Raw genomic sequence first — 22341 nt, forward strand, 5'->3', positions numbered from 1 at the left:
GCATTCGCCAAGGCAGATGGAAAACCGCCTTAAAAACCATCCAAAGGCTGGCCAGCACACCGGACCTCGACGCTAATCCGACGGGCGGATTCGTACCGGGGACCTGTACGCCTTCTCGTCGCTAAGCAGCGCGTTAGATCGCGCGGCTAGCGAGGCGGGCACAATGCCACTATGGTCACTCAATGTCTGAACAGATGGCTTCGAGCCGTTTACTGTTTAACATAATACAAAAATTTCTTAGGGTTTTATGTCTCGTTATAGTGTACACTCCCGGAAATGGAAAAAAGAACACATTGACACCGGTGTGTCAGACCCACCATACTTGCTCCGGACACTGCGAGAGGGCTATACAAGCAATGATCACACGCACGGCACAGCGGACACACCAGGAACCGCGGTGTTGGCCGTCGAATGGCGCTAGCTGCGCAGCATTTGTGCACCGCCGCCGTCAGTGTCAGCCAGTTTGCCGTGGCATACGGAGCTCCATCGCAGTCTTTAACACTGGTAGCATGCCGCGACAGCGTGGACGTGAACCGTATGTGCAGTTGACGGACTTTGAGCGGGGGCGTATAGTGGGCATGCGGGAGGCCGGGTGGACGTACCGCCGAATTGCTCAACACGTGGGGCGTGAGGTCTCCACAGTACATCGATGTTGTCGCCAGTGGTCGGCGGAAGGTGCACGTGCCCGTCGACCTGGGACCGGACCGCAGCGACGCACGGATGCACGCCAAGACCGTAGGATCCTACGCAGTGCCGTAGGGGACCGCACCGCCACTTCCCAGCAAATTAGGGACACTGTTGCTCCTGGGGTATCGGCGAGGACCATTCGCAACCGTCTCCATGAAGCTGGGCTACGGTCCCGCACACCGTTAGGCCGTCTTCCGCTCACGCCCCAACATCGTGCAGCCCGCCTCCAGTGGTGTCGCGACAGGCGTGAATGGAGGGACGAATGGAGACGTGTCGTCTTCAGCGATGAGAGTCGCTTCTGCCTTGGTGCCAATGATGGTCGTATGCGTGTTTGGCGCCGTGCAGGTGAGCGCCACAATCAGGACTGCATACGACCGAGGCACACAGGGCCAACACCCGGCATCATGGTGTGGGGAGCGATCTCCTACACTGGCCGTACACCACTGGTGATCGTCGAGGGGACACTGAATAGTGCACGGTACGTCCAAACCGTCATCGAACCCATCGTTCTACCATTCCTAGACCGGCAAGGGAACTTGCTGTTCCAACAGGACAATGCACGTCCGCATGTATCCCGTGCCACCCAACGTGCTCTAGAAGATGTAAGTCAACTACCCTGGCCAGCAAGATCTCCGGATCTGTCCCCCATTGAGCATGTTTGGGACTGGATGAAGCGTCGTCTCACGCGGTCTGCACGTCCAGCACGAACGCTGGTCCAACTGAGGCGCCAGGTGGAAATGGCATGGCAAGCCGTTCCACAGGACTACATCCAGCATCTCTACGATCGTCTCCATGGGAGAATAGCAGCCTGCATTGCAGCGAAAGGTGGATATACACTGTACTAGTGCCGACACTGTGCATGCTCTGTTGCCTGTGTCTATGTGCCTGTGGTTCTGTCAGTGTGATCATGTGATGTATTTGACCCCAGGAATGTGTCAATAAAGTTTCCCCTTCCTGGGGCAATGAATTCACGGTGTTCTTATTTCAATTTCCAGGAGTGTATTACAGGCTTCATTGCTGTTGCGAGGATAGTTTTCCATATAAACACTGGTTATTGTTGTAACAAACCGAATAAATCACAATTACGTTATTATTCTGTAACGATCCGCTGGACGCTGTGGGTCTCTTTTACCAGAAGACTCAGAAGTTATCCATGAAGCACCTCTGAAAGTTTGTAGTTTGTCGGTGGAATTCTGGATCAACCTTTATACATATGAACCCTCCCACCCTACATTCCAAACATGAGTACTCACCACATGCGCTGGTCTATCGGTCTTGAAGTGATGAACAATAAAGAGAGGAACGTACTCTGGAGTCTCTACACCGTCATAAAGCTCCGTAGAGTTGTCACATTTTACTAGAAATAAAGGTGCCCAATCTTGTGCGTTGTGCTTATATCGATAGCGAAGCCCTTGGCATCGAGACACTAGGATATTACAGCGAAGCACAGTACAGGTGGTGTTACCGTAGTGCTGCATACACGCTTCTCCAGTCATAGCTGCGAAGTTACAGAGCTTCGTCAGTCCGTAAAGCTACCGCCTGGCAACTCCTCCATGTCTGTGCCATATAAACTTCCTTTTGCGATGTGATCAAGAGGGGATGGCTTACGCAGAAGGATAATTCCTCAAGAGCACTTGCTTGCCGTCTCAGCTGAGGCACAACTCTCGTATTTCACCGAAGTCTTTCGGCTTGTAGCTGCCTCTCGTGCTGGCGCGTGCAGGAAGTAACTACGGGAGGTCCCATCATTGGTTAATTGCACCTCTCCATCACTTCCACGAGATATTTTAACGACAGGAAAACAAGCCATTAGAATGGAGCGCCTCGCGCCATTAACTTCACGGCATGAGCACCGCACCATTAAGTTGCTGTGTCAAGCCTGGAGTCTGTATTACTTCAGCAAGGGTCACTTCCAACGACATTGAAAAACGAAGGTTATGGTTTAACGTTCCGTGGACGACGAGGTCATTATAGGTGACGGACAAGCTCGTTTTGAGGGAAGGATAGGGAAGGAAACCGGCTTTTCTCTTTCAAAGAAACCTTAAGCGATTTAAGACATCATCAAATCTGGACGGCTGGATGGGAATTTGAACCGTAGTCCTCTCTAATAGAAGTCCAGCGCCTCACCATTGCACAATCACACTGTGGACGTTGTGACTGCAAGAGAAGCATTCAGAATCGACACGATGTAAAAATGAAGTAAATAAACATTATACACCATCGGCTAGTTTTGTTTTTGAAGTGTAGCCACTCGTATCAGACGTCCCACTGGCCTCCTTTGCCGAGATCGCTGACGCTAACCTGTGCGGTGGTCCAGAATAACATTTTCACAGGCTGGCCGCGGTGGCCGAGCGGTTCTAGGCGCTACAGTCCGGAACCGCGCGACTGCTACGGTAGCAGGTTCGAATCCTGCCTCGGGCATCGATGCGTGACATGTCCTTAGGTTAGTTAGGTTTAACTAATTCTAAGTTCTAGGAGACTGGTGACCTCAGATGTTAAGTCCCATAGTGCTCAGAGCCATTTGAACCATTTGGCATTTTCACTCTGTACCGGAGTGTGCGCTGATATGCAATTTCCTGGCAGATTAAAACTGTGTGTCGGACCGATAATCGAACTCGGGACCTTTGCCTTTCGCGGCCAAGTGCTCTACCAACTGAACTACCCAAGCAGGACTCACGACCCGAGTTCGGGTTTCGGTCGGGCACACAGTTTTAATATGCCAGTAAGTTTCATATTTGTGCGTTGGTACTCGGCTCGGAGGTACCTAGTTCGAATCTCGACGGTGAAAATAATTTCATAGTCAATTTAGGGAGAGATGTGGATGCCTAAAGTTCCTCAACAACAGTCTCCGCGCCGAACCCTTAGTTTAAATTCTAAATCTCTCCTCATGGAGTGATATCAATTTTGCAGATGATCCGTCCATCGGATGGGGACGTTGAGCTCAGAGACCTTTTTGGTGCTTCTGGAGAGGAGTAGTCGATATGCCGACATGAGGTTCTGCTGCCCCCCCCCCCCCCCCCCCTCCTTTCACACTCACTTCACGTCTCTCTCCGCCTCTTACGGTTAAAAACAATGCAAAGAGGTATCTAAACCCCACAAGCCCACTTCTTTGACACTGGAGTGCCACATTTAATACAACACTCGCCCCTCGCTAAGGAACGGTGCTAAGGTACGCTATGAAGGCAGCACATTTTCCACTCGGCTACTTAGCCCACTTTTCGCGATCTTACACTCACAAATATCGTATGACCTTCGCATTACAATTTTTGCGACTCCTGAGGTTTAAACGTTAGAGACTTGATGTTGCGGTTTCGTTTTTCCGACAATCCATTCCTTCCAGTAGTAAGTTGGACTGCGACAGGATTTCATAAATTCCACTGGGGCTAACCGTGGAAATGCTTGCAGCAGTAGACATTACTATAGACACAACGGAAACGATCTGGCGCCGAGTATAACTATTTGTATCATCAGTTGAGCACACGCTCGTAATCGATGAGATCATGTGGATACGGTTGAGATACAGTGCGAGGTACTGGTATTAACTACGTTTATCAGCCACTGGCGTCTTTAATACAGAAGTGTCATTCAACAACTCGAGTTTCTGCAAGCTTCAACACAAGCTGCACAACGTAAGACCCTTCCGTTCGTTTGGAGATGAGAAGGATGTAAACCATTTTTCACCAAGTAGCCCAGACGCCCCCGAAAAGACGGCAGTTCTCTTACACGAACGTCTGAAGCTTACTCATGCATTCCCAACCCGTCAGGTGAACTGTCGCTGCTGTCATCCATCTCCGACACCAACACACTGCAGTTCAAGACTATAAATACCGTAACCGTAATAATCTGTCATAACTCTATAAAATTATAGAAGCTGTCCAAATAAGCTCGTTACATGGCGATAGTGAAGGTTTAAATGAAATAAAATAGTTTTCATTTTCTATTCACAGCTGTCTTTATCGAAATGGGTGGACTTAAGTTTATCAGTTTCGACTCTTATGAGTCATCATCAGTACCAGTACTTGTTGCGAGAGGATTTAAAAAAGTAAATTACACATTATTATGTTTGGCCAAGTAATTTTTATTGAATGCTGATCTACGTTTCAAAGTGAGGCAGGAGGTACATGGCTCAGCAATTCAATATTCACCAAGTTACTGTAAACAACGATCTGAACCTTCAATTCCTCGACGATAGAAATCCGCTCCTTGGTCATGGAGCATTCGAGAACCGTTGCATGAACGTCCTCATCGTCAGAAAATCCGCGACTGCTGCGAATGAGTTCCTCGATTGCCTGGACGTTGTCGTCTGCGGCCGATGTCGATGGCCTTCCTCCCCCGTTCAGCATCATCCTTCTCCATGCGGCCTCGGTCGAACTGTTTCATTATGGGTGGGGAGAGAGAGAGAGAGAGAGAGAGAGAGAGAGAGAGAGAGAGAGAGAGAGAGAGAGAGAATTTTAGACGTTTCGTCTTCATGAATCGTACTGTCCTGCACCTTTTCACTCCCACTCTGTGATGAACCTAATGTCCGTAATCGCAGCAAAACTGTGCCTGCAGAAAACGCGGAACTTGTACTCCCCTCTGACAATGCGCCACTCTTCTTGCCCAGTGGTGTTCGTGTTGTCCTGCCCCTCGTCTCTTATAGAGTGCCTAAAGGATGCTGCTTTCTCGGATAGCTGTACAACTATTCAAGGAAATCACATCAACAGGTTTTATTACAATAAAGTAGCTAGACAATACTTTGGTTTACAATGTCGTGTGGCAAGCTATTGGCGACATGCAAATAAGCGATGTCTTTCGTTATACAGAATGTTCATGCAAGTAATGGATATGGATCAAGTGTAACAGCTCTTCTAGTGCTCTCTTCAAGTCCGGGTCTACAAGTGTCCGTCTTCTACTGTCCAGCTAGAGGCCACTCCTGTCGTGGTGCGGTCCTAGTCAGTGTACTATTGGCTGATGTTGTCTCACAGACTTCTCTGCTCTTACGTTCTTCATCTTCGTGCCGGCGCTTATCGTTACGCCGGAACAGTCTTACCGTGGGACGACTTGTGTACTTGCTTTTTGAAGTAGCCTCGTGCAAAAGTAGCTCTTACAACTGTCATCTAACGCCCACGTTAGTCACTTGATATAGTAGTTCGACTGATACGTCAAGAAGGTGGCCGTTAGATGACTTGTAGACGTGCTACTTTGCTACTCGTTCTCACAATGACGCAAAAAAGTCGAAACTGGCATTCTCTTGTTATTCCACCCAACATGATCCAGCTAAATTGTTTGTAAAAAAATATTTTACAAATTCATAAGATCCCGTGCCCTAATTCCCCCATGTCAGTTTTCATTGTGACAAAATAAACATCGCGTCGTCTTGTGTTGTGTCCGTTCTAGGCAAATAATCATAATGAGACGGCTATCTAGCTACCTCGACGTCAAACTCCACGGTATTAGTGTGTATTAGTGACTTTCTGATATACACACTGGAAAAATTTAGAAGCAGGCTTTGGAGTGATATACTACAGTAAACAGTGTGCCCTAAAGCATTTCCATTAATTTTAGTACCTTCTTTATCCCCAGATCTGCTGAAATGGATTTTTGTAACGAACGAAAGAGCACACCTGGAGTAAAAAGAAACGTAGAAATGTGTGTATGTGATATCTTATGGGACTTAACTGCTAAGGTCATCAGTTCCTAAGCTTACACACTACTTATCCTAAATTATCCTAAGGACAACACACACACACACACACACACACACACACACACACACACACACACACACACACACACACACACATGCCCGAGGGAAGACTCGAACCTCCGCGGGGCCAGCCGCACAGTCCATGACTGCAGAAACGTAGAAAGAAATAGGACCTGAGCAATGTGTGCACCTCTTCATCGGCGTTGTCGTTGGAACAATGTTGGAGGCTTAAGTATTTTATACTCGATTATTAGGCCTTCTCAATACCTCCTCCAGAACAGAATCCCGACTGCTGTTTAAGGAATGTAAGAGGAAAATCACGCGCCCGAGTCACCCAGAGGATTTTACTTTCATTAACAACAGCCAGGAAAATTTTCAGACTTAGGCTGATTCCGGTTGGCTGTCCACGGAACGGCACAAAGGTGATGTCACCGTCAAACGCAACGTCACTTCACGTAGCCCAATACCAGACGATGAAAGTGAGTTCATGACATATAATCAGTGATACAAAAATTCGGAACACAGTATCAGAATTATGGAACAAATACCCATAATGTACTTTAAAGTAAAATTCATAGGGGATGTTCTTGACAATGTTTGTACGGTAAATTGATGACGGGTTAGTCTGTACTGACAGGCGTAGTCCGCTAAGTGGTGCAGAGACAACCATGCAGAAATCAGATCGCAGAGTTTGTGACATACACTACTGGACATTAAAATTGCTACACCACGAAGATGACGAGCTACAGACGCGAAATTTAACCGACAGGAAGAAGATGCTGTTATATGCAAATGATTAGCTTTTCAGAGCATTCAAACAACGTTGACGCCGGTGGCGACACCTACAACGTGCAGACATGAGGAAAGTTTCCAACCGATTTCTCATACACAAACAGCAGTTGACCGACGTTGCTTGGTGAAACGTTGTTGTGATGCCTCGTGTAAGGAGGAGAAATGCGTACCATCACGTTTCCGACTTCGATAAAGGTCGGATTGTAGCCTATCGCGATTGCGGTTTATCGTATCGCGACATTGCTGCTCGCGTTGGTCGAGATCCAATGACTGTTAGAATAATATGGAATCGGTGGGTTCAGGAAGGTAATACGGAACACCCTGCTGGATCCCAAGGGTCTCCTATCACTAGCAGTTGAGATGACAGGCATCTTATCCGCATGGCTGTAACGGATCGTGCAGCCACGTCTCGATCCCTGAGTCAACAGATGAGGACGTTTGCAAGACAACAACCATCTGCATGAACAGTTCGACGACGTTTGCAGCAGCATGGACTATCAGCTCGGAGACCATGGCTGCGGTTACCCTTGACGTTGCATCACAGACAGGAGAGCCTGCGATGGTGTACTCAACGACGAACCTAGGTGCACGAATGGCAAAACGTCATTTTTTCGGATGAATCCAGGCTCTGTTTACAGCATCATGATGGTCGCATCCGTGTTTGGCGACATCGCGGTGAACGCACATTGGAAGCGTGTATTTGTCATCGCCATACTGGCGTATCACCCGGCGTGATGGTATGGGGTGCCATTGGTTACAAGTCTCGGTCACCTCTTGTTCGCATTGACGGCACTTTGAACAGTGGACGTTACATTTCAGATGTGTTACGACCCGTGGCTCTACCCTTCATTCGATCCCCGCGAAACCCTACATTTCAGCAGGATAATGCACGACTGCGTGTTGTAGTTCCTGTACGGGCCTTTCTGGTTACATGTTCGACTGTTGCCTTGGCCAGCACATTCTCCAGATTTCTCACCAATTGAAAAGTCTGGTCAATGGAGGCCGAGCAACTGGCTCGTCACAATACGCCAGTCACTACGCTTGATGAACTGTGGTATTGTGTTGAAGTTGCATGGGCAGCTGGACCTGTACACGTCATCCAAGCTCTGTTTGACTCAATGCCCAGGCGTATCAAGGCCGTTATTACGGCCAGAGGTGGTTGTTCTGGGTATTCATTTCTCAGGATCTTTGCATCCAAATTGCGTGAAGATGTAATTACATGTCAGTTCTAGTAAAATGTGTTTGTTCAATGAATAGCCGTTTATCATCTGCATTTCTTCTTGGTGTAGCAATTTTAATGACCAGTAGTGTATTTGTGGGAAGACTGTTCGACACGGTGAAGAAAGAACCAACATACTGATGTGTGTACATATTAAGGTACAACATATAAAAATATCTACACTTATAGCCGTTACATCCCGTATGTACAAACGAGGGCGTATCAAATATGAACTATAATTTAAATCTGGGAGATGTGGTAGTGGACGCAAATGGGCGCGATTTTGACGGGATGCTGGTGGGTATGTCTGGAATAGTACTGTGACGCCGCTGTTTGTGTGACATGATAGCTCGATTCAGGGCATCATGTGCGAGCAAGAGGCACATAAGTCTGTTGCGCAGCGAGTAGCCCAGTTCGACATGAAAATGGTACCAAATCTGCGGAAATGTTGAGGAGGTTCAACGAAGGGTTGGGGAAGAAACGCTTTCGAAGACCCAAGTATATGAATGACATACATCATTTGTGGCAGGACAGACAGCTGTGGAAAATTAACCCCATCAAAGACGTTACACTAGACAACGCTCGTGCCTTACAAGACCTTATTGCAGAAGATCGGCGCATAAAACTTCCCGAAAATGCTTCAGTGGTAGGAATACGAAATGGCAGTGCCAGAAACAGATCCGAAACGTGATTCTTCTACACGACAATGAAAGGTCGCACTCTGTTGCTTCAAAGTGGGAAAACCGCAGAAAATTCGTTGTGCAACTCTGGGAAATCCTCCTTACCATCCCGATTCATCGGTGCGACTAGCACATCTCTGCACGCAACGCGAGAGGAGTCCACAGGCGGTTGCACTGACGTCCCTCTTCTTCTTTGGAGGATGGCATCAAAGACTTGATGGGAAAATCCGTAGCAATGTCAGGAAACATTCACTGAAGTACCAGGTGTACCGGTATGAAATGAGTGTTTTTCGTGAAAATGAAACACTAATTTTGAATTGAAAACGAAAAACATTTTATTCAAAGTACTGACCATTGCTTTCTATACATTTTGACCACCTTTCTATCAATTTGTGGACAGCACACCAATGGAGATGTTCGTCTTTTGAAGCAAACCAATCACACACCCAATTTTCGACTTCTTCATAGGAATCGAAGTGTTCCTCAGCCAATGCGTGTCCCATTGATGAAAACAAATGGTAGTCGGAAGGGGCCAAGTCTGGTGAATACGGCGGGTGGGGTAGCAGCTCGCAGCCAAGTGTTTTGATTGTATCCTGAACCAGTTTTGCTTTGTGTGCAGGTCCATTGTCGTGTAAAAAAATTACTTTGCCATGTCTTCTGGCCCATTCCGGTCTCTTTTCGATCAATGCATAGTTCAAATTGATCATCTGTCGTTTGTAGCGATTAGTATTCAGAGTTTTCCTTGGGTTTAGAAGCTCATGATACACCACACCTTTCTAATCCCACCAAATACAGAGCAGTGTCTTCTTGCCGAATCGATCTGGTTTTGCAGTCGATGTTGATGGTTGTCCCGGATTAACCCATGATTTTTCCCGTTTGGGATCTTAAAATAAATCCATTTTTCATCACCAGTAACAATTCGATGCAAAATTGATTTTATTTCATGTCTTTGAAGCAAAATTTGACAAATGGTTTTTCGGTTTTCCATCTGTCTTTCATGTAATAAATGTGGCACCCATTTTCCACACTTTTGGATCTTTCCCATAGCTTTCAAACGGTCAGAAATTGTTTGTTGTGCAAAATTTAGCATTGCTGCCATTTTCTTCTGATTTAAAGTATCCTCTTCATCCAATATTGCTTGCAATTCGGCGTCTTCGAACTTTTTTGGTGGTCTTCCACGTTCTTCATTTTTTACATCAAAATCATTATTTCTGAACCGTTGAAACCATCTTTTGCATGTTGCTTCTGATAGAGAAGCCTTGACAAGCATTCTATGCGACTCTGTAGCACTTTTTTTTTCAAATGAAAACAATATCTTTCACAGATGTCATACCAACCAAACAAAAAAAATTAAGGCTCATTCACAACAAATGTTCCCTATCGAACCATTTGTATCTTAACGGTACATTTCATACAGGTACACCTGGTAAAGTTTACAAAGAATCATTCCGGTTTATATTTGATCTTCCCCGCACAAACAACACAGAAAACATTTTAACCTTATTCATCGTCTTTTCCTTTTCCTCCTTCTAAGTAACATAATTTCTTTACTAGGGTTAATTAGTCCACTCTGAAAAAATTATTCACAGAAATTTGTTTTATCAATTTATGTTCTTATTCAGGCACTGTGAACGTTTTCTTCGTCAAGGTTTTGTAAATCCTAAATCATTTTTTGCTTTCAGATACCTCGTTTGTTTTGTGGAGCAACACTCATAAGAAAAATGCGCGACACGAAAACAAAGCAAGCAATAAAAAAGAGTAAGAAGAAACAAAATCACAAAACCCGCTACTACGACATAATTTGAACACGCCTAAAATAAGTTAACTTCCAATGTTAGCAAACGAAGTGGCACCCCCCCCCCCCCCCCCCTCCCTTTCCCTACCAACGTTAACATCGAACCTTTCTTACCGAGAAACTTTCACGTTCAATTCTTGTTCTGTCCCATTGATGGCCTGCGTGAATGCCTCTATTTGAAATGCATTGTGGAATGTTTTGACGTTCCGATCCGTAAAGAGTATTTTAGACATTGACCTATTTAACCCAGGAACAGCCGACAGCGCTGAAGGCGTGGCACTGCTGCCTGGACCACGTGAGGCTTTGAAACTGCAGATGACGCCATCCTGGGTAGACAAATAAGCTGTTGAGATTAACGACAAGTCATTTCATCTGCGTGGCCGTGGGGCAGAAGTTAAACTGCTGACTTGCACTTCCCATTTACTCATATTATCTGCCTGTGGCCTCTTTATCTAAAGAAGAGGATTTGGCTCGAAGTAAGTATGTGAACCTTTTATATCCCACCAGTTAAGAACATCATAATCATTATACTTGAGACAGAAAAGTAACCATCTCCTTTTAAGCGCAGAGTTAACTCTTCAATAAAAGCAGAAACGAGATACCACAGTGAACTTAGACTTTCTTCTTGATAATTACTAGACTGAAATCCTCTTTTTCTGTGATGGAAAAGCAAAGTAATGATGAAATTTTTTCTTAACTTGCGACCTGCCCAGACTTCAAGCGGCTAGTATTAAATATCCGCGTCCGCACAATCCGTCTGGCGTAGCGGTACTAAATTGTACATGTTACCGGCATTTTGTGAAATCCCGGTATTCTGTAGGATGCCTGATGCTTTTAGGTAAACTAAGAAATATATTTTTTTGTGAAAATGTTCCGTACTTTTCCTAGAAATTTTATACAATTCCTAGGCATTATGCAGAATGACCAGCACCATTTACTCTAAGTAAAAAATGTTAAATGGCACAAGATGAGAAGCCTTTATTAATGAATACGCATTTGAAACTGAAAGAACAAAGCTACGAAATAAAGCATTGGATATACTTACCGGAAAACAATGAAGGCAGAATTGAGATTAAAGTACTTTTTGCAGTAAGTACTCACTTTCCTTCTTCACAAAAAAAATTTACATTTTGGCAATCTGACCTTGTACATATATTTCACGACTTAAAGAAGAATGTGAACAGAATATTGTTACCACTAAAACACAATCTGTTATGTCCCACTTGTTGCAGCATGAAGGCTAGAGAGACATTTTGAATTGCTCTTATATTTCTTTTTGACACAAAGACATCTCGTATTTTGCCATTTCGGTTTGCACATACACCTGACGAATCGTTGGCCGCTTTCTTGTGGACTGAGAAGTTGCTGCAGATCGGAGAAACTTTTCTTGGTCAGGAAAGTCTTCAATTCTCATTCAGTTCTATGGATATACGATGGATTCTTATCTTGCGCAGAATTGCTTTAAAATTGCTTTTGCAGTTCCAAGTCGGTAAAAGCCATCTTCCGTCACGTCCATAACAACAGACAATAGATTGTTTGAGTCACCCCGGAATGGAATGGGAACTCGCACAATGGGGCACAGGGGGGATTTTTTTGTCAGAATCCCTTTTCATTTTTTGGACTAAATTTCAAGGTTCAGTTTCGATTCCCTTTTAGTTTGGACAGCTTTCTCAATACTTAAGCGAACACTGCACCAAATGCTAACCCCATAACCTTCTACTTCGTCGCCGTCAACATCTTTAGGAGAATGTCAACAGATGGCATGAAAGTTTCGGCCAAACATTTGACGTTTATGAGTGTCGCTGGTAGACGCAACTGATATCAGAAAAATAAGGATTTTCGGTAACCAAAGAAATGGAAGGCTCTTTGATAACCATGCTCTTTTGGTTTCCTCCATCATGGAATGCATTGTCACCTATCTTTTCTGCAGATCCTTGCATTGATTATCTCGTCTTTCTTTCCGCTGTTATGTTATTTGTGCCGCCTCTATTATTTTTTCCAGATCTTCCTCAGTCTCGACGTCTCGTAAAACGTCGTCAGGCAGGGACGACGTAGAGAGACCTACTCTAACTTTGCAGCCGAGCGGAGCGTCGTATGGTGACCTGTCAATCTCAGAATGGATGGATCTGTTTTTCGTAAGTTGGACGAACCGCAGTCCGTCACTCCAGCAGCTAGTTTTTTCATCTTGCATCCAAGCACGTAGCATATTTCCAGTCTCCTGATTTGCTCTTTCGACACTCCCCTGACTTTGTGAGTGGCGCGGCTTACCATAGGGCATAGCCGATCTTCAAGGTGGGCCAGTACTCCTCACCACACTTACCACATTGTTTGCAAATTCCCTGCCGTTGAGCACCAAGCAAGGTAAATAGGGTGAAGAGGTTACAGGCTTCTTCCGCTATATTTGATTTCAGGGCCCTGAGAACTACAGACCTTTATAAACTTGTACACTCTATCATGGTGAAACTGAAAATCGATGAGATCGACCTGACAACGGGAAATGAACTCCGGAAAAAAATGGCTCGACTACAACACCTTTACAGCTCAATATAACGACGGGTAATGATCTTATACTTAAGTGAAAGTTCTTCCAGCATCCTTTCTCGGCCTACATGACCAATAGCCAAATGGGCCTTTTGCATTATGTCAGGTATACTGGAGTTCGCGACGTAAACTGAATAGCACTCATACCTTCTTTAACGGGATAGATCAACTTAGTCTCAATTCTCGACTATCATTACATCACAGCGTTTCAGAAGCCAATAGTCCCGTAGGTCCTTCTTCATGGTCGTTTAAGCCTTTTTCACATCATTGACTAACTTTTGGTAGTTCGTATCGATTAGGAAAATACAGACTTTTAGCACCATTGGCTGATACTTGAGATAATTCATCGCAGAATTATCGTTGATGTCAGCATGGCGTGATTCCTGTCTTGGCACTACACTCCCTTCAGACATGGTGAGGCAAATAAAAGTGGCTAGGATAACAGGGTTCCAGAATACTAAGAAACACAGCACAGGAAAGGAAATTCAATACTAACCTGACTATAGCATGCCCTGAACGTCACCAACATTCATCTCTTGACACTTTTCGGTCCTGGTCAACACGTTGCTGAAGGCGGATCGAAGATGGACGGCCGGAATTGCTGCCATCTCATCCGGAATGTTTTGCTGCATTTCTTGTGGACAATGAGGGTTGTTAAGATACACTTTAGACTTGAGGGCTCCCCACACAAAGTAATCGCACATTGATAGATCAGGTGACTTGGGTGGTCAGCTAGGACCGCGACCTGACTGACCTTGCTAACAACCATGTCAGACGTGAAGATTGTGTAATTATGCTCCAAGGTTCGTCCGGCTGTATGGGCAGCTGCACCTTCTTGTTGGATGTAACTGTAGGTCTTTTGCTCCTCCGTTAATGCACATTTTCACATCCAATCGTATCCACTCGTCGGGAGTATTTTTATTTGCCCCACCCTGTACAAGAACAACGGGAAAGGATGGCGGGAGAGCACCTGTGGAACTTCAACCGGATATTACATGCTGCAGAACTGTTATGGCGATGTCCGCGCTGTGATAGTTGAATGTTGCACAACAATGCGCTGTCTTCGTAACATTAAACAAAGGCCCGAACGCCAACGCAAACGCTGATTGCGGGAAAAATGGCGGAACTGGGCGTATTATATACTTTGCCAGCTGACAAGTCGACAAGGTATACAACGCCTACGCAATGTATAAAGTATCAGTCTTTTCATACTTTGACGTTCGATTTTAGTCATTCTATACATTACCTAGACATTCTAGAGAATATATATACTAAGATAGTATGTGTCCTATCGGACATGTCCGAGAGGACAGATACCATCTTAGTATATATATAGTTAAGGCTCACCGGCCACTTGATCATCATCTTCTTCTTCTTCTTCTTCTTCTTCTTCTGTGCGAATGCACTAACAGTGCCCGAACTCTTACGGGAATCGGCAACGCGCCGCGAGTAATGAGTACACTCCTGGAAATGGAAAAAAGAACACATTGACACCGGTGTGTCAGACCCACCATACTTGCTCCGGACACTGCGAGAGGGCTGTACAAGCAATGATCACACGCACGGCACAGCGGACACACCAGGAACCGCGGTGTTGGCCGTCGAATGGCGCTAGCTGCGCAGCATTTGTGCACCGCCGCCGTCAGTGTCAGCCAGTTTGCCGTGGCATACGGAGCTCCATCGCAGTCTTTAACACTGGTAGCATGCCGCGACAGCGTGGACGTGAACCGTATGTGCAGTTGACGGACTTTGAGCGAGGGCGTATAGTGGGCATGCGGGAGGCCGGGTGGACGTACCGCCGAATTGCTCAACACGTGGGGCGTGAGGTCTCCACAGTACATCGATGTTGTCGCCAGTGGTCGGCGGAAGGTGCACGTGCCCGTCGACCTGGGACCGGACCGCAGCGACGCACGGATGCACGCCAAGACCGTAGGATCCTACGCAGTGCCGTAGGGGACCGCACCGCCACTTCCCAGCAAATTAGGGACACTGTTGCTCCTGGGGTATCGGCGAGGACCATTCGCAACCGTCTCCATGAAGCTGGGCTACGGTCCCGCACACCGTTAGGCCGTCTTCCGCTCACGCCCCAACATCGTGCAGCCCGCCTCCAGTGGTGTCGCGACAGGCGTGAATGGAGGGACGAATGGAGACGTGTCGTCTTCAGCGATGAGAGTCGCTTCTGCCTTGGTGCCAATGATGGTCGTATGCGTGTTTGGCGCCGTGCAGGTGAGCGCCACAATCAGGACTGCATACGACCGAGGCACACAGGGCCAACACCCGGCATCATGGTGTGGGGAGTGATCTCCTACACTGGCCGTACACCACTGGTGATCGTCGAGGGGACACTGAATAGTGCATGGTACATCCAAACCGTCATCGAACCCATCGTTCTACCATTCCTAGACCGGCAAGGGAACTTGCTGTTCCAACAGGACAATGCACGTCCGCATGTATCCCGTGCCACCCAACGTGCTCTAGAAGGTGTAAGTCAACTACCCTGGCCAGCAAGATCTCCGGATCTGTCCCCCATTGAGCATGTTTGGGACTGGATGAAGCGTCGTCTCACGCGGTCTGCACGTCCAGCACGAACGCTGGTCCAACTGAGGCGCCAGGTGGAAATGGCATGGCAAGCCGTTCCACAGGACTACATCCAGCATCTCTACGATCGTCTCCATGGGAGAATAGCAGCCTGCATTGCAGCGAAAGGTGGATATACACTGTACTAGTGCCGACATTGTGCATGCTCTGTTGCCTGTGTCTATGTGCCTGTGGTTCTGTCAGTGTGATCATGTGATGTATCTGACCCCAGGAATGTGTCAATAAAGTTTCCCCTTCCAGGGACAATGAATTCAGGGTGTTCTTATTTCAATTTCCAGGAGTGTATAATGGGCAGGGGCACTACGAATGTAGTGCGGGACAATACGTTGAGAATGTGCGTTTCGCGTGAGGCGTGTCAGAGATAAATCCCTGCAGTCACACTATCCTCTCTATCCTCGGTGGCTCAGATGGATAGAGCGTCTGCCAGCAGGAGATCCCGGGTTCGAGCCCCGGTAGGGGCACACATTTTCATCTGTCCCCGTTGACGTATGTCAACGCCTGTAAGTAGCTAAGAGTTTTCATTTCATTGTAATTTCATTCTATAGAATGCCAGATTTTACACACTGCTGGTAACACTTATACAACCTTCCCTATGAATCAGTTTGTCTATTAGCGAAAACCGTATCAAAATCCCAACAGTAATTCTTTGATTACCCTTCACACGTAGGCAGAAAAACGCGGCGCGAGTCTTTAATTTGTAACTCGTATAGATAAAATTACGTAAACTCCGGAGTAAATTTTTTTGGAGGCTCTTATTAGATACGGTGCTTATAGCTTCTATATATTTATAATAAAGTTAGTTTATGTTAGTGTAAGAAGTTTGTAAGTCTAGGGACCGATGACCACAACAGTTTGGTCTCTAAAGAATTGACACATATTTGAACATTTTTGGCCTTAAAACATTTTATGTCTCTGACTTTATTACCTTCTCAGTAAACTACAGAATAAAATAAAATGTTTTAAGCCTGATTTTTGTTACAATAGTAATTACTTAAAAAGCACACGAGTTTCATAGGCATGAGTAAACGAGTCACTGATGGCACCAAGGTGCTTAAACATGTTTGGGTGTTAAAGGAAGAACAGTTGTTTGCTTAATACGCATACCAGAATTCCAGTTATTTAATTAGGGAAAGCGACCGCTATTTAAGCTTCAAAACAAAATGACGATGATTCTTTGCAGTCTGTCGAAAATCTATCGGCACACAGGCAGGCTGCGTTTAGTGTTGCCAGATGCCCCGATTTTCAAGGAATGTCCTGATTTTGATAGGTGTCACGACCCGACTCACGTAAGCGTTAGGCCCGACACCAAATGTCCCGACATTTGGGCTCTGCTGAGAATGCGAAATACAGAGCGTATTCACTTAAAAAATGCTACAGTACATGAAAATACAGAAATGAGCTCCTGACGGTAAGCAACAAAGTTAGAATACGGTGCACCAGGTGGTCACGATCATCCGCTAAACTGAAACGCTACAGCGAATGCCCAAAGTGTACATTTCGAAAACACTCAGCCGCACGGCTTCTATTCTTGGGTTATTACCATCACGCCTCTACTTCCTGAACAGTGATTCAACTCCAGCCTTAAAATCACTCTTGCCCATTGATAGGCTGCGACTCCTCCCGTCGCGCCAATGAGTACGCGCCTTGTACTGAAGCGAGTCGGAAATTTTTTATTACCTGTAGTTGACACTACCGATGCACAGAGCAGTCAGTACCTTTAACTGCAAATGTTCCTGTCCACCCCTTTATTCGTAATCTATTAAGAGGAAATAATTACTTAATGATTGAAATTTACGTTCTCTTGTCCCGTCTTTTAGGTCCTTAATTCACCAATTTTTGTAAACAACCTGTCCTGATTTTCTGCAAATTAGACCTAGAAACACAAGTAGGTACGTCAGCCCATTTATGTAATCGTTGAGCAACTTTCATCATTTATACACATTGTAACAACTTTAGAACAGCGTTTCGTCGACTTTAAGCCACCTCAAACCGTAGCACACTAATTTCTCGAGACTAATGAGCCCGCTTTTCCAGCGTTAGTCTGCCTATCTAAAAGTTCTTAGTTCGCTCGTGTCCTTCTTGCGGTTAGTTCCCATTCACTATTCACCTAAGGTAAGTCCACGATTCTTAAGCCGGTGTTAATGCACTATTCCGTGACCATATTTTAGGGGAAGGAATAGGCCATGGCCGGCCGCTGGTGGCCGAGCGGTTCTGGCGCTACAGTCTGGAACAGCGCGACCGCCACGGTCGCAGGTTCGAATCCTGCCTCGGGCATGGATGTGTGTGTTGTCCTTAGGTTAGTTAGGTTTAAGTAGTTCTAAGTTCTAGGGGACTTATGACCTCAGCAGTTGAGTCCCATAGTGCTCAGAGCCATTTTTGAATAGGCCATGACCGTGAGAAACTATTCCAGTATTCACGTAAAGTATTTTATTTACGCAACTGATACTATTATGTAATCTACCCATAAAGATAGGGTGGTCTGCTCAAGTAACGACCTATTGAAGGGTCTAAACTCAGTGTCTTTCCAGCCAAATATCAGACGAGCTGATGGTGTGGCGTGGGAGACAAAACTCGAAACATCTGGAAGGGAAATTCCAGATTCAGCAGTTGACTTACAACCAAGGTTGGTTAAAAGAGGGGGGAAGGGACCAAACTGTTGGTCATCGGTCCCTGCAACCAAGGGAAACCTCCCGAAGACAATGGTAAGAACTGAGGGATGGGAACTAATTTTCCATTTAGTTCTCGGTTAATATGCCCCACGCAAAATAATGGAACCCTATGTACGTACATGTGTATTTGATTTTTTGTAGCGACTATGTTTTGTGGGGAGGAATGCCCAATTTATCTGACAAGTGAGTGTTTGTTATTAGCTAAAGACGGTAACAGAACTAACTGAGCTAATTTTCATTTAGTTCTGGGACAATATGTCCCACACGAGTAATATGGAAGCTTAAAGTAAGTATATGTGTATTTGTTTATATGTAGCTACAGTTTTGTGGGAAGGAATGCCCAGTTTTTCTAAGTTGTTGTTATAGGCTACATACGGTGACCTAACTGATTTGTATGATGGAGTAATGAACACTGTCCTTTTTCAAAGCTGTCATCGCCGCACTTAAAAGCTTCAGACTGCACTAGCAGAAATGCACAAAACTGTGTGAATGTGAATGGGCTCTCACACAAAAAAACAACGCAGGGATCGCTGATCGTTGGCTACGAAGGCAGATGTCTCGCCGCTTATCCTGTGCTGCCATCTATTGGCAGCGACCGCTACTGTAAGTCCGCAGTGACCTGTATAAGGAGACCTTGGAAATTCCCAATAATCCATCAATCAAGCGGGGTGCATTGTAAATATTGGTCACCGCTTAGTTATTTACACTTTCCATAAATCATATTCATAATAAAATTATAATGTAGAACGGATCACATGCACGAAAGTTACGAACATTTCATTCAGTAGGAGATGCAGTAATTTGCTTTCCAACACACCTGGGTCGTTTGTTAGATACTATTTTCATAAGCAGATAATCGAACAGTATTTGTGGTCGTTTTGATCAGTATAGGTCACTGATGTATCTATTTTCTTCTGGTATTTGTGACTGTCATTGTTTTCTCAAAATTATTTGTATTATTTATTTTCACTCGGGAACACAGGTGCTGTGAGGCTATTATAAATAATATTACGTGTTTAATCACATTTGCTTACGATAAACGAGTTTACAACCAACACGCAATAATTTCTTTTTTTTGAACAATAAAATATTTTAGCCTCAACTTCTCATGACAATAAAAACAATTCAACGTCTATTTATAAAATTATTAAATATGTATCAATCATTGAAACTGTAGGAAACAGAACGTAAACCAAAACCAACAGAAGTATAGAACTGTTTCGCACACCACGTGTCGCCTTAGGATATGCAAGAGCGTCAACTTGTGTAAAATCGCCGTTCTCGAGTGTGTAGCAAACAGCTGAAGGGATCCAACTAATTGCAAAATGTTTTATTGGCCAATATGCGAATCGCTGCGTCTCTGTTCAGAGTGAGTCAACTGGTTTGGGTTTTCTTCTTTTTTTGTGCCGGACGGGGCATTAACGCCCTTTAGAAAAGCTGACCGTAGAGAAATAAGGTGTTCTAGTAACTAAATTCCGTGTACTTACCTCCACATCCCCTGCGATTTTGTCTCCCTGGTGAAGCGTTAAAGGAAGAAAAAGTATTTTTGTTAGTTTCCTAGGCGAACAGGTATGTTTAAAGTGATCAAAATTTTAATTCTTTAATACTATGAGTAGGGATTTCAAAATGCAGCACATAACGCAACAAAATATTTTTAGTTGCCGTGTTACTGGTGATTTGTCTAGCGAATAGTTGGTATACAACACTGAAGTCACTCCCAGAGTAAAAAGTCAAAGCATTGCTGACTGTTTTAGAGAAATGACGTAAAAATGTCGGCCATATATTTATATTGTTCTGCGTGACGAAAATCACGAAGACTATCTTACATATCAGGTATTTATTGCAATCGATAATGTTTAGTAGCCGCTCAGATACTGTGCTGCTGCGCGCCTAGAAAAATCGCTGCAGACACCTTTCAGATATGAAATGATGATTAAACGGACACCCTAGCTGCAAACAGGTGTTGATGTACTTCATTGGGGACATGTTGAAAATGTGTGCCCCGACCGGGACTCGAACCTGGGATCTCCTGCTTACTTGGTCCATTTAATTATCATTTCTAGCAAAGCTGCATGGTCATCTACTGTAACTGTTCTTTCGGGAACAGATACTACCTTCACATATACCCTTCAAATATCCTTGCTGATTTGAGGTGAAGCATCGGTTAGTTTCGTTGCTATTTACGCACAACAAATTTTCTAGGATTGTGTCACACGGATTATGATTTACATAAAATTCAGGCTAGTCCCTCTACGTTGTGTTCGTCAATAAGCGACCACTAATCCCCTCCTCCTTGCATTAAATACACGATAGACTGAACAACAATTTTACTGTTTGTCCTGTATACTGGTTTTGTGAATCTCTTTGCGTTTTCTTTTGGAATAATTTCGTATTTCTTCAAATGACATCAACTTAACCTCTCTTGTGCAATATTTGGTATCAATTTTACAAAAGCCACAGTTGCTTCATTCGGAAAAAAATGAAATGTAATGACCGTATGGTATTGTTATCCAGCCGCCTGATGTAGGTCTTTCTTTATGACGATACTTCGGCGACTTGCATGTCGATGAAGATGGAATGGAATGCTGGGGACAAAACGAACACCCAGTCCCCGACCGAAGAAAATGTTCGACTCGGCTGGGAATCGAAGCTAGGACCCCGTTATCTAGAGGCAGTCACGCTAATAACTAGACTATGACCTAAGAACTGTTCAAAAAATGATTTGTAATATTATGAATTTTATTAGTGGCTGTCCATCAACAATCTGTATTCGTTTTTTAAATTTAATCTGTGCCTATTTCGGAAAGAAATCTCTGTCTTCAGGCTGCACGGATTGAAACTGAATGCCTCCATCTCAGCCCGAGGGAGCATACACACTTGTATTTAATGCAAAAAAGAAGGCAAATTTAACGTCTCCTCTGCGATGGCGTCATTTGGACACAAGCTCGGATAAAATAAGAACAGTGAAGGAAATCGACTAGTTAGTATTTCTGAATAACATAAACACCAAAACATTTCAAGCTAATAATTACAAGTAAGCGTAGATTCATTCAACGGCTTACAGTCAGTATCCGTTAGAGCACAGCCTTTCGTATTGCTTGAAATAATTGGATTTTGGAGTTATTTCTCCAGGATGCCACCATTTAATTCATTTTTCATTCATCAATATGTTAAAAAAGAAGATCATCCGTTCTTGATCGTCCGAACCTAAATCCAATCCGGTCTTCAGTTAAAGTTGGAAATTTGTGGGACCAAAGTATTGATGTCATCGGTCCCCAAGCTTACACATTACTTAATCTAACTTACGCTAAGGACGACGCGCACACACACACACACACACACACACACACACACACACACACACACACACACACACACACGCCCGAGGGAGGACTCGAACCTCCGACGGGGGAAACCACGCGGACCGTGACAAGTCGCTCTAGCCCGCGCGGCCAGAAAAAGTTGTTTTGGGCATTTGTTAGCCTTAGAGTTAAAATTTTTGCATATACTCTATAGCCAGCTATTAAAATACATATTCCCCTATAATTAATATACTGTTTACGGCCTTCTTAAAAAAGGATATAACAGCTGTTGATAAGACTTCCGGTATTCTCACTATCTTGCGGCCAAATATTTTTGTTTGCATAACATAGCTGCCTGTAGGTTGTAAAGCTCCT

The 22341-nt window shown here is 44.8% G+C and overlaps 1 protein-coding gene across 2 annotated transcripts in view; it reads right to left on the reverse strand.

The window, feature by feature from the left end:
- The window catches only part of LOC126198541 (solute carrier family 2, facilitated glucose transporter member 1-like), a 556822-nt gene that overhangs the window by 384462 nt on the left and 150019 nt on the right, over positions 1 to 22341 (reverse strand). Inside the window, exon 5 of one of the 2 annotated variants that reach the window (XM_049934944.1) lies at positions 20152 to 20178. The exons of the other annotated variant lie outside the window; for it this stretch is intronic. Coding sequence (XP_049790901.1) covers positions 20152 to 20178 — 27 coding nt within the window. The remainder of the gene's footprint in view (positions 1 to 20151; positions 20179 to 22341) is intronic. 2 annotated transcript variants of the gene reach the window in all.

The sequence above is a fragment of the Schistocerca nitens genome, chromosome 8, assembly GCF_023898315.1.
Source record: "Schistocerca nitens isolate TAMUIC-IGC-003100 chromosome 8, iqSchNite1.1, whole genome shotgun sequence".
Lineage (NCBI taxonomy): Eukaryota > Metazoa > Arthropoda > Insecta > Orthoptera > Acrididae > Schistocerca > Schistocerca nitens.